The sequence below is a fragment of the Peromyscus eremicus genome, chromosome 9, assembly GCF_949786415.1.
Source record: "Peromyscus eremicus chromosome 9, PerEre_H2_v1, whole genome shotgun sequence".
NCBI lineage: Eukaryota > Metazoa > Chordata > Mammalia > Rodentia > Cricetidae > Peromyscus > Peromyscus eremicus.
In genome coordinates, this window is record NC_081425.1 from 98,658,908 (window position 1) to 98,672,631 (window position 13,724).

The window sequence follows — 13,724 nt, forward strand, 5'->3', positions numbered from 1 at the left end:
GTGTTCTTACAGCCATAAAGGACAGTAGGAAACTTTGCCACATCTAGGAAATGTGAAGGAGCCTTTCCAAGAAACCCAGAGAAGAAGCATGCACAAACACGTGCATACAGCCTGCCCCCGAGGAGTGAGATGCAAAACACAGAATTTTGAAGGGGGAGGAGATCTAGGAAAATGTGTGCTTTGCTTTTCAAATGAAGAAAGCCTGACCTAATAAACTCAACAAATAATAAATCATGAAGAAAATAAAAGTGTTTTCCTCACCAGGTGCTATTTAATTTTAACTGAATACATTTAAAAATGAAGTCATATCTAAATATAAAGCTAAACTCTTAGTAACTCATAATTCTGGCAGAAAATTAAAAACTCTACATTATACATCCAACAGATTCATACTCAGGAGGAGAGAAATGATTTCTTAATGTTGCTGGCAACATTGTTTGATCTTAGCCAGGAAGGGCAAAGGTGAACAGCAAACGTCTCCTTTAGAACTTCTAAGGGGAGCTATAAAGCAAAGGAGGTGGGTAGATCCCCTGCAATCAGCTGGCTCCTCTAGGAGGAGGGGGATCCCACAAGAAACCCCACTCTCCTAGGGTGAGGAACCATCGTCTGGGTTTTTCTCCCTAAAATCATCCCTCCAGTGAGACAGAGGTTCAAAGGACTGCTCCCTGCTTCTACTGCCTGGGCCAGAAAACAAACATGAGCCCATACCCCTGGCCCATCCCATCCATTATCTCCCACCCTCAACTCCAGGACCACTCACAAACTTGAGCAGGCAGATGTTCTCCCGTAGGGCACCCACACAGCCTGCAAAGCCCAGTGTGAACATCACCACGCCCACCATCAAGACCAGCACCACAGGGTCGATTCCATGCAACCGGGTCACCTTGGTGAGGTCGGACAGCACACCCTGGAAGAGGCGGAGAACAGAAGGTAACAGTGTCCTTAGAATGGAGTCAAGGCCCTGGGGCAAACTCTGTCAGCAGCTAAGGTGGGGGCCTGCTTCTTCGAGGCTTAGTCCTGTCATCAAGAGCCAGGCCAGAGTGTGTTCCTGCCCACTTTCCAGAGCCCCTGAGTCTAGGTGGCATCCTTGTCCACCTTAGCCCCCAGATACTTTCCATGAAAGTCCTGGTCCACACTGACGATGGAGTTCCTGTGAGCCCAGACCCAGCTTCCTCCATGGCCTGGAGGGTACCTTGGCCAGGCCGCAGAGGAGTGGAGTTCTATGGCCTATGGTCAAACTGGCTAAAAGCAGCCTCAAAATGAACATTTTTGAGGAAACACACTCAGCAAACACACTCAGGGTAGATGAAGGGCAGAGTGTTACCCACAGACCTGTCTATGATGGAGGCCTTCTATCAGCACTGTTCAAAGACAACCACTGGCTACACTTGCAATAAGCACGTGGAAGCAGGCTAGAGACAAACAAGAACTGGTTTATCATTTTTATTTCAGTACATGTAGTCACGGACTAGTGAGACGGCTCGACAGGTAAAGACACTTGCTGCCTGGCCTGGCAGCCCGAGTGTGGCTCTAGACCCACACGGCAGAAGGAGAGCAAAGAGCCTGGTCCTGCAGGTTGTTTTCTGACCTCTACTCGTGCATATACATAACTATACACACCCAAAACAAAGCAGGGAAATTTAAAAAGTGCTTATATGTATTTATGTAATGTTTTTAAATTATTATATGTGACTAGCGGCAACCACAATGGATGGACAGACAGACTCTATGATATTCAAAGCGGGGAGGGGGCTGCCAGAACAGGCAGCTGTGTAGCCAGCGCCAGGATCAGGGCTCATCCAGGTCAAGCCTGCTGCAGTCCCAAATATAACCACATGGTGGCGCTGACAGGCATGGGTTGCTGCATCCAGGTCACTGAGACAGGGACATTGTACAGCACCTTTTGCCATCAGGGTTCACAGGCCTCCTTGAACTGTTCCTAGGTTCCCAGACTGAGAGTAGACCTCATTCTGTTCCTGAAACCTTACATAAAAGCTCACAGACAAAGTGCTCTGCTTCCTTTTTCTGGAAGCAACAGCAGGTTCCACCACAGGCATGGGGGTGCTTCAGCTTGGGGTCCTCCTTGCTCCTAGTAAGAATTTCAGCTCTCTCACCTAAGCTACTAGCACTAACCTACCATAAAGTAATGTCAGCACCATAACTCCACCTTGTCCCTGGAGCTCTGAGCCCCTAGAGTGAGTGCCAAGTGCCCCCTTGTCTACTGCACAGCAAGAGCCTGGTTGCTCCTTCCTCACACAGCAGCAAGCAGTACCTAGGTTCTTAAAGACACACCTCCTCCCTAGAAAGCCCAGGAGCATATAACCAGCTCTACCCCCATTTTTCTGTGGGCCAGGACAAGCACCTGGGGAGTAAACATGACTCTGCTCAGGGACCTGCTCATTTGTTCACAGAAATAACAGAGAGGGTTGGGAGGCAGCCGCAGGCCTGCCCTGGGCAGCTGCCAAGCCCTGGGGGTTACACTTCCAGTTTTGGCCTAACTGTCCATGACCTTGGGAGCAGAGCCAACCTTGGGAGGCAAGTTCTTTCGGGTTAAACTGCCACAAACCTTTCACTGCACAGGTAGTGCCTATTGAACAGGCTAGAGGAGGGAACAATTCAAGTCCAATGGCTCTGGGTCTGGCTGCCTAATAACTGGGGCCTGGTAAGAGGTTCCACCTACCTTTTCGCTCCATGCCCACAGCCCGACTCCAAGGAAGACAACTCCAGCCAACTGAGCAGGGGTAGAGAGAGGGAGAGAGGAGAAAACAGAGGTCAGAAACCAGCACTAGGAACAAAGTCTACATTCTAGTTGGATGCGTCTGTCTCCTGTCCAGAGTGACATTTGAATCCTGTAGATGACAGGGGCTCTCTACACCATGAAAGAGACATGGAGACTGCACCTACCTCCCCAGAATTGCTGGTGGCTGGTTTCTATCCCAGATGACCGCATGACCAGAGAGCCAAGGTAAAGATCCTGAGATCAGTCCTAGAGAGACTGACTCATGCTGACAAGAGACTGTTTTCTTCTTTCTTATCCGTCCCCACCCTCAACTCACTCAGTGAGTTGCTCTTCAGTGTGCAAGACACTGTACTCCTGACGACTGCCAGGGTTATTAGAGGACTCTGGTCCAGATGAGATCTATATGGATCAGGCCAGCTACAAGGCAAGGCTGTAAGGGAAAAGTACAACCCAAGACCACCTGTTCTCCCATCTTAGTCCCACAGCCTAGGATTCAGACTCCAAACACAGACAAGCAGCAACTGAGGCCATTCACTGGCCAGGGCAGGACCTCCTCATCACAACTACACATAGCATGAGACATGTGTGTGCTCAGGAAATATTGGGGTCTTAGCAGATGAATTAAGGTAAGCCTCATTAAGCAGAACAGAGGCACTGGAACCTCAACCTCCCTCCTACAGACACTCAGTGACCCAAATGCACCACACAATCCTAAAGCAGAGCAGTTTTCTTCCCGTATAAAACATCCCATGCTCTGCAAACGGAGCCACCTCTGTTTTGTCGTTGGTTTTTCCCTATTCTCTGCTTTACAGCATGCTGGCATTTCAATGCCATTTATTGGCACCTCACAGTGACAGTGCTAGGTTTCTCTGACTCAACTTTGCAAATGGTATTCTCCAGCTTTAAGTGGGCTCTGCCTATTTTATTCAACACCAGACCCATGTGCTGGAATGGGACGGAAAGGCCCTGTGATGAAAACCCTGGGAGGTTTCAGCGTTCTCTGGGTCACAGATCACTGTCACAGAATGCACACAGGCCTAACATTTGGCTGTGGCTGTCTGAGGGCTCACAGCTTACCACGGCTGCTGGTTCAGTTGGCATTCACCCACCCCAACATCTCCATTTTACAGAGCCTAACACTGGTACCCAGAGAAAGCTAAGACCAAAAGGCATGGCAGAGGGAAGGGCTCCTCCCAAGCCTTGATTCATCTGTTCACTGCTTCCTCTCAGAAGCAGATACTAGGTGAGCATCCTGAGCCGTCCCACACCACTGGTTTAGTAGAGAAGCCCTTTGTTCTGGATGCTACTTCCCCTCGCTCCCATCAGTTTCACAGCAGCATGGGAAGCAAACCAATAGGCTACCCTACCACTCCTTAAGGTAACCAGTGACTTACTTCCCTTTCAGTAGAGTGGAGGCCTTTTTCTCATCTGACCTCATCCAAAGTAAGGCCACTGTTGGTCATTCCTCCTCCTCCAATCAGGTTCAGAGACACCAAGCACACACAGCTTAGGGCTGTCTTCCTCCCTTGCCTGCTGCTTGTCCTCCCCTTACAGAGCCCACTAAATGATGGTAAACCTAACGGTTCAGTCAAAGACCCTTGGAACACTGGAGGGAGGGTGGAGATGACCCAGGATTCGCACAGCTTTAAATACTACCCACACCCTTGACCACCAGCCTCTTAGGAGGAAACCCACAGGAGGGAACGAGGCCTCACATTCAACACCTGGGACTCCCTGCTTGTTTTATCTTCAAAACTTAAGAGTGTCCGTGACCAGTTTTCTTCCTGATTCTCAGTTCCCCTCTGTCCATAATCCACCTCTTCCCAGGCCTCCAATAAACTGGAATCATCATTTAAAAATCCACTGTCAATTGGGATCTAATGGACTGGTCTTAACACCCCTAGTGCGTACCAAAATCCTCAGATCCCTGAGTTATTACGCATATCCTCCCTCAGGTCTAGACTACTTAGAACACCAAATGGAATGTAAACACTGTGCAAACAGCTGCTATAGTGCATTGTTTAGGGAATGATGAGAAAACAGTCTTCTGTTCAATACCAACAGTTCTAGAGTGTCTTCTATCCTGGTGAACTCAGATGCAGAACTGCCGGTTGCTGACTATGACTATGACCAGGTCACTCCGCTCCTCCAAACTCTCCAGTCACTTGCCCTCACACTTAGGGTAAAATTAAGATTCTACCACAGCCCACCATTGCCGGGCCTCAGTTCCTGCCCTCCTCCTTGACATCAGCTAGATCTCCTCCTGAAATGACCATCTTTGCCATCCTATGTGAAGTTATTCCCTATTGGCTCAGTTCTCCATGCACCTTGCAGCCCTGATCCTAACCCAAATAGACTGTGTCTACCTTTGAGCCACACTCTCTAAGGACAAAACTATCTGTCTGCTAGGGGCTGGAACACATTCACGTAGAGAAGGATAGTGCAGAGTGGGCCCATGTGAGAACCCCATCAAGGCTTCAAGACCAGAAGGTCCCAAGCCTGGGGTTCTTCACACTCTCCTTCTGTGCATACTTGTGGGTTTACTTTGGGTCTCACGTACTCCTGAGGGCCACAAAAGCCTAGCTTGGCTTGCCAGGCTCACGACCAATCAAACCACACACACAGAATCGGTGCAGTAAGACTGGAAGGTATCTGCCGCTACTGCCAGCCAGTGTTCCCATTCTAAACCAGGCCTGCCTAATAAGCACTTTCAGCAGCCCACCTACCTTTGGTACCATGTGGACAGGTGAAAAAACGCTGTCTTGAAACATTCAATCAGTGGCCCTCAGAACGCCCCTTTCCTCCCCACAGTACCTCATTTACTTTTTCCCCACATTAAATTAGCCTTAACTCCACATACACTTAGATGTTACAGAACCCATGCTGAGGTGTTTCATTGTTTAAGACATGGTCTCTCTATATAGTCCTGGTTACCCTAGAACTTGATATGTAGACAAGGCTAGCCTTGAAGTGATAGAGATCCTCTTGCCTCTGCCTCCAGAGTGCTAGGATTAAAAGTGTGCACCACCACATCAGGCCTTGAGGTGTTGTTTTAATTTTTCCTTGGAGTAAACAGACAGAAAGATGTTGGCTCTGCCAAAGCATGTATACAAAGTTGTACATACTGTCGGTAGGCTCTCATTCATGTCACACACACACACACACACACACACACACACACACACACACACACACCCTCGAGACCTGTAGGAGATTCCATGCTTCTGTTCCAGCCACGCAACAACATTTTCTCTTACAATGACTAAGAAGGACTTCTTCTTCCCCTGTTGTCTTATAGGAAGAACTGAAGTTAACTCAGACCAGAAAGACAGGAACTTAACAGCCACATGTCATCAGACCATGGGTTTAGTGAATATTGCCTAAGGTAGGAACTTTGGACACCAATTATGGTCAAGGAGTCTATGAAAGGACCAGACAAGGGAAGTGACCTGCCTCCGAACACACAAAAGCTCCAGGAGTGAATGGCACACCTTTCATTTCCTCCCCAGAACCCCCACACAGATATAGGACAAATGTAGAACCATTTGTCCAAGGTCACACAGCTAGCTGGTGACAGACTTAAGAACCCCATGTGGGTATCTCTATCCCTGACAACATATTATCTCACTACCCACAGAAACAGAAGAGTGAGCAGCATTCTGAGTCATGTGCCCTGAAGAGTACCTACAGAGGACAGCCCCAGTGATAAAGAGTTCCACATTGGAGTTCTTAGGCTGCACAACCCTCAAACAACATGACTTATACAGCCATGTGTTAAGAAGGTACATTCTAGAGTCTATGTTGACTTACACAGCCCTGTGTTAAGAAGGTGCATTCTAGAGTCTATGTCCCAACCAGAGCAGAAAGATCTCTCTGAGAGTCTCTGTAAAATTCAGGAGCAATTACAGGGCTAAGAGGTCACATTGCAACAATGGGTTAAAGAAGCTCACAGCACAATCCAAGGAATTCCAGGGCCTATGTTATTAAATGAAAAACTCTGAGCTACCTTCCCTAGGGTTGATTGATCAGAAAGGCCCCAGATATACACACACACACACACACACACACACACACACACACACACACACACACACATCAACAACACAACAACCCCTTCTACATTAGTCAGGGTTCTGTAGGGGAACAGAACTGATAGAATGAAAAAGTGGATATATATATATATATATATATATATATATATATATATATTATAAAGGAAATTTATTAGAATGCCTTATAGGCTGTGGCCCAGCTAGTCCAACAATGGCTATCTACCAACAGAAAGTCCAAGAATCCAGAAGTTGCTCAGTCCACAAGGCTGGATGTTTCAGCTGGTCTTCAGTATACATTGGAATCCCAAAGAAGTAGGCTCTAATGCCAATGAAGGAATGAACTTACCAGCGAGAGCAAGCAAAAACAAAAAGCTTCCTTCTTCCATGTAATTTATATAGGCTGCCAGCACAAGGTATGGCCCAGATTAAAGGTAGATCTTCCCATCTCAAAAGATCTGGATTAAAAGTGTGTCTTCCCACTTCAAATGATTTAATTAAGAAAAAAAAAAATCCATGACAAGTACACACAGATGCTTGGGTTTTAGTTTATTCCAGATGTCAAGTTGATACCAAGAACAGCCATCACACCCTCCACAAACAAGAACAAGATGCCCTATTGGAGCATCCTAAGCTGGCACAGGTTTCCCTTATTCTAGAAGCTGTAAGAATCCCCTCACCATAAGGGTAAGCCTGCTGCACTTTACCCAAGCAGGATTAAGTGGCAACAAAAGTGTGAACATCTAAACCCTGCTAGATGGGAGGAGAAAATTCAAGCACGTCAAAAGCAGCCACCGAGGACGAAATGGCCTTGGTCCCTTGCACAATCACTCTAAGCACATGTGTAAGTGCTTAGGCAACTCTTGCAGGCTCCAGACATCTTGTCTTCCCATCAGTAGCAAGGCAACACTTTCAGGATCTGCTCTGCTGACCTCTGGTTCTTGGTCAATCTATTCACTAACTCAGGCTGATGCTCAGAACCAGTTCCCTGGGCCTTATACGTATCTCCGAGACAAGCAGAAGGGAACCCACTGAAACACCATGCAGTGCAGAAAGTACTGAATACACAGCAGCCCAGGGTCAGGGTTCATTCTGTGACATTCTAGCAAGTGGATCTCCTGCAAGTCTCAACAGAGATGACCCTACTAACAGTTAGGTTGAAAGGACTCTAATGGAATTTGTTTACACCGAGGAGCCCTGCTCTCCTGGGTTCAGGCAGAGCCAAGGCCTCAAGGGCCACCAGGGTGACCCCTCATACACCTACACCTGCTGCACTGAAGACATTGTATGTCCCCAGTGATGGCTAATCTTAATCTCCAACCTGCATATTTAGAATTGACTAGAGGACATATCTCTGGGTGTTTCCAAAGAGGTTTAACTGAGGTGGTAAGACCACCATTCCACAGACTGGACTGAAAAGAGCAAACAATGAGGGAGCACGAGCATTCATCTCTCTCTGCCTTCTGAGTGTGAGCAGCCTTCCAATGCTCCCACTGCCACGGTGAACTGCACCCTCAAACGATGAGCCAAAACAAAGCCCCTTCCTCTTCAGTGGCTCTTGGCAGGTGTTCTGTCCAGAATAGAGGAAGTAGCTATTACAGTCTTACCCCTGGCAGCTCCCAACAGACTAGTGTCCTACGAAAAGGTCCCTTTTCCAGAGGCTCAGCTTCCATTTCTGGAGAAAATAAGAGATGCAGAGTTCAGGAAAACAAGCCAGGAAGGATGCAGATAGAAAGCAGGGTAGAGAACAAGGGGCAGAAGAAATTATACTACCAAGTTTGTTCTACATACATCCCATTTGACAATTAAGCACCTCTAATGGCTACATTTTGATACCTAAATCCTGCCAGGTAGGATGCAAAACTACGGTCTCAAGTATTCCAGAACAGAAAATCCCAAGGTGAGTTCACAGAATACTAGAGATACTTGCGACTCCTTCAAATGCCTATTGATTCAACTAAACCCAAGGTCAGATTGGCCTCCAGGAGGCACAGCCCCTAAAATAGTGGTTCTCAACCTTCCTAATGCTTTGACCCTTTATGACAGTTCCTCATGTTTGTGTTGACCCCCCAACCACAAAATTATTTTCATTGCTACATCATTAACTCTAATTTTGCTACTGTTATGAACTGTAATGTAAACAGCTGTGTTTTCAGATGGTCTTAGGTGACCTATATGAGGTCGTTTGACCCTCAGGTTGAGAACTGCTGCCCTAAACCCAACCTGGCCTTGAAAGTCCACTGCTGAGCCCTAAGTCATAGGACATCCATTGGGGTTATGCAGCTGTGCCCACTAGGAATGGGACACTCGGAGCTCTAAACAGAGCAGGGGATCTCTTTCTACACAATCCCATATTAAAAGTCTTAGCTGAGGACTGGCCAAGCGGCTCAAAGGGTAAAAGCATGCAAACCTGATGACCTGACTGGATCCCCAGATCCCACAGTGGAAGCAGAAAACAGACTCCCTAAAGGTGCCCTCTGATCTCCATATGCACACCATGGAAACACACACACACACACACACACACACACACACACACACTCTACTAATAAATACAATAAAATAAACGTCCATTTTTAAAGTCTGAAAAGAACCACCTCTCAACGGAAGTTTGAAAGGTCGGAGAACCAGGGGGAGGCTGGGCCCGGCTTCCTCGGCTTCCTCATTATAGGGGAAATGGGCCCAAGGCAGGAGGCACCATGCCCGGAGTCACAAAGCTATCACACACCACCTCTTCCTCCCTCCGGATGGGTGGCTGCTGGGAACGAGAAGCAGATGTGCCCTCTGCAGCTCTGCAGAGGACCCGGCAAGGGGCCCAGAAGAGGGGCAAGGACTGCTCCAGGGACAGCTTCCACTGTGACATTGATAACTCAAGCCCCATCAGGAATATGAGGTCAAGGGAAGGCAATGGAAGAACAGTCATTCAAGGAGGCTCTAGGCAGCAGCCCACCATGACAGCCTCTGCCATCACTGTCCCAGATTACATAGAGAGAAATCCAGGTTACTATACCAGGACCAAACAGGAGACATCGCCAGTTCTGTGTTCCGTGAGCTCTCCTGCAACAGCTCCACTGGCTGTGAACACTGGGAGAAGCCAGAGATGGATGGATGTGGCTGCGTTCCAGTGAAAATTATGTGCAAAACAAGCAGAACCAGGTCTGAGCTGCAGGTCACAGACGGCAAGCCCAGCACTAAACTATCACACTAAAACCGTCTGGACTTACGGATGAAGACAGGATTTCATCTAGTGCAGTCACATAAACTCTGCATAGCTCTAACTCTTGTATGTTTTTGTGTTATTTTAGCAGATTTTTAACAGCTTTCAACTGTATATAACCCAACGACACATGCCTACAATAAAGTATTTTATAATATCATATTGTTATGGAAGAATATTCTTATGAAAAACTACCTGGCACCCAGGTAAAAATTTCTAAGAGAAAAAAAAGAGGACCTCTAACAAGGTGGCAGAAATAAAAAAATAAGGGACAAAGGAATAACAGCAAAGACAGACTTAGCAAAGACTTGAAGACAGATGTCACACATGCTGAGGTAAACATATGTGATAATGGGGAAAGGACACATATAAAAAGACTGTTGTGGGTGGGGAATCATGGTGCACGCATCTAATCCCAGAACTCAGGAGGCACAGGCAGGCAGATCTCTGGAGTCTGAGGCCAGCCTGGTCTACAGAGTTCCACGACAGCCATAGATACAACATAATGACACCCTGCATCTCATTCTGCATAAAATACAGTTCACACTGAGAAAAGGAAGCATGGAGTATACTTCGAGACACGGGTAAGGCAAGAATTTTCTGATAGAACTCTATTAGCACAAAAAAACAGGCCCAAGAAATCAGAGAGAGAGAGAGAGAGAGAGAGAGAGAGAGAGGGAGGGAGGGAGGGAGGGAGGGAGGGAGGGAGGGAGGGAGGGAGGGAGGAGGAGGAGGAAGAAGAAGAAGAAGCAGCAGCAACAGCAGCAGCAGCTTGAATGAACAGACAACCTACAAAACAGAAGAGAAATCTTTGCCAGATACCTTAGACTAAGGGGTTTGGGTTAATATATAGAGTTACAAAAAATTAAACAGTAAAAACCAAAACAAAACAAAAAACCAAAACAAGAAAAAGGAAAGTACTCAATGTGCCAAACAACCAATAGGACAATCAACCAATGAACTGAATGAACAGAACAGACTCACCATGCAGCTCTGGCTGGCCTAGAATTCACCATGGACATCATGCTGTCCTCAAACTCAAGATGCCTCTGGCTCCTTGGTGATGGGATTAAAAGCATGCACTAACACATCTGCTTTTTGTTTTCCCCAGTAAATATTTGTGGGTTTTTGTTTGTTTTGAATGCTCAACATCCCAAGACATCAGGGAAATACAAATTAAAACTACTTGGAGATTTCATGTCACCCTGGTTAGAATGGCTAGTATGAAGAAGGCAAGGCTGACTGACAGGTGTATGGGGAAATAGGGGCCCTTACACAAAGTTGGTGGTGTATAAACTGCTCAGCCACTATGACAATCACTGTGGAGGCTTCACAAACAATCTTCCATGTGGACTGAGGTCAGGAACTAGAGAGGCCCATGAGACGGAATAAAAGGCTTCGGGGAAGGGGTGTGGGGTGACATCAGCACACATGACATGAACTGGAAGCGGGAATACTGGGAGGAAAAGGGTAAGGCTGGGGCAGGAAGGAAGGGAGGTGAGGGCAAGGGCTGAACCAACACTAAGACTGTAGGAAAGTGCAGGAGGAGTACAGGGCATGGAGGCCAGAAACTGTCATGGTTATCTTCTTCCTTCTCTGCCTTACTCACTGAGCCAGGGTCTCCTGCTTAACCCAGAGCTCACAGACTCAACTAGCTTTGTCAGCCACCTTGACCCAGGAGTCTGCTTTCTGAGTGCCTGCTCAGTTTTATGTGGGTTCTGGGGATCTGAATTCCAGTCCTCACTTTGACAAAGAAGCAGTTTATTCACTGAGCCTTCTCCCTGGCCACTCAACAGAAATTTTCAAAGGAATTTCTGAAGAAAGAAAAGAAAAAAGTAGTACAAACAAGATGGAACTGAGGCACTCCCACATAGTAGGCAGAACTCTGCAGTGACCTACAAGCACAAAAGAGATGTAAACAGACAGATATAGACACACACACACACACACACACACACACACACACACACACACACACTTGCACTGGCTAGTACCCTGTGGATATGTAACAACCACATGCCAGACACTAGCCACCATGCACGAGAGACAGCCTTTCTCCATAACGTCCCTAGTGGTCTAAGCTTCACACATGACTGAGGTATGCAGAAGTGAATACTCCTAGCCACACCTTAGTTCGAGGGGAGTCCCTGACAGAGCAGTCCTTGCCCTCTGCCTTGGCAAGAATGAATCTGTGAACACACACATTCCTACTTATGCCAAGAGATAAGGAGACTCACTTCCTGTGCATTGGGCCAGCCCTTCTGGAAAAGTGATTTTAACTGGGTAAGTGTGTCAGCCAGGTCAAATCAATGTACACACCTTCTGACCCACCTAATCTCACTCCTGGGAATCTATTCCAGCAATAACTTCCCTCCCTTTCCTACAGGGAAGAATCTGTATTACATAAATCTGTACTAGTCTCTATAACTTTATCTAGAATAGTTAAAGGCTGAAAGCAACCTAAATGTCTCACATGGGAGTTCCTACCAGAACCAGAAAGACTGTGTGGCAATCCAAATGTTCTACACCAGCTATTCAGGTGTGATAATGTAGCTCTCCAGATTTTGAGGATACTGCCCATGAGGACAATAAACTACACACACCTACAGACAGGCGACTGCAGCATGGAAGAGGAATGCAAGTTATCCCGGGATGGCTTGTTCAGGAATTCGTGCAATTGCAAAGGTTCATTCAATAATCTTTTTTTTTAAATTTATTTTTATTTTATGTGCATTGGTGATTTGCCTGTATATAAGTCTATGTGAGGATGTCAGATCCCCTGGAACTGGAGTTACAGGTAGGTGTGAGCTGCCATGTGGGTGCTGGGAACTGAACTTGGGCCCTCTGGAAGAGCAGCCAGTGCCCTTAACCACTGAGCTATCTTTCCAACTCCTCAATAATTATTGAAAGAAGAGGTACCATATCTTAGCAGTAAAAACAACACTACATTGTATCATTTTTAAAACAGTAGACTCTTCTCTTTCAACTGCATCATTTAAAAGATGGAAGCAAAGGAGCTGAGAATGTAGTTCAGTTGGTAGAATGCTTGTCTAGCATGCATGAAGGCCTGGGTTCAAACCCCAGCACTACATAAAACAGGCATGACAGTAGTCCGTGCCAGGAGGACCATCAGAAATGCAAAGTCATCCACAGCTACATGAGACCTTATCTTAGTGGAGGGGAAAGGGTGGGGGCAGAAAGAGATAACACACATAACGGAAGCTGAGAAACAAGTTGCAATCGGGCCGGGGTCTCATACAACATGGCCAGAGCGCACTGGGAAAAGGCCAATTCTCCATGAATTGGGGGATGGGTTGGGGCTGCTCTGCCAGGCTTCCTGCTGTGTCTCTGGAGTAGGGCAGCCACCAGTCCTGGTGTGCCACAGTGGACTGGGGCTCCTTTAAACTATCAGTAAAACTATCAGTAACTCCCTCCCCCTTGTTGAGAATCCTGACTCAGATTATACGTCATGCTCACCCTACACACGGGAGGCATCCGTTACTTGGAAGGAGAGGGCTTAGATGCTCACGGCTCCTGCCCCACTGCTGCACTCAGAAGCAAGGCTGCCCATCTATGACCAGATACCAACTCACAAAATTGACAAGCCAGAAAGCTATGGCTCAAACTTAAAGTCACTAGGGTTGTCAATGGCAGGGTGTTATTTTTTTTCACGCTTTTTTTGAAACTAAAGACAGCAGAAGGTTCTCCTTGTGATGTA

General features: G+C 47.0%; 1 protein-coding gene across 1 annotated transcript in view; it reads right to left on the bottom strand.

Moving 5' to 3' along the window:
• The window catches only part of Tspan14 (tetraspanin 14), a 56,615-nt gene that overhangs the window by 9,536 nt on the left and 33,355 nt on the right, over positions 1–13,724 (bottom strand). The window contains exons 3-4 of the mRNA XM_059274161.1: positions 2,681–2,731; positions 761–907 (exon numbers count right to left, since the gene is read on the bottom strand). Of these exons, the coding sequence (XP_059130144.1) occupies positions 761–907; positions 2,681–2,731 (198 nt within the window). The remainder of the gene's footprint in view (positions 1–760; positions 908–2,680; positions 2,732–13,724) is intronic.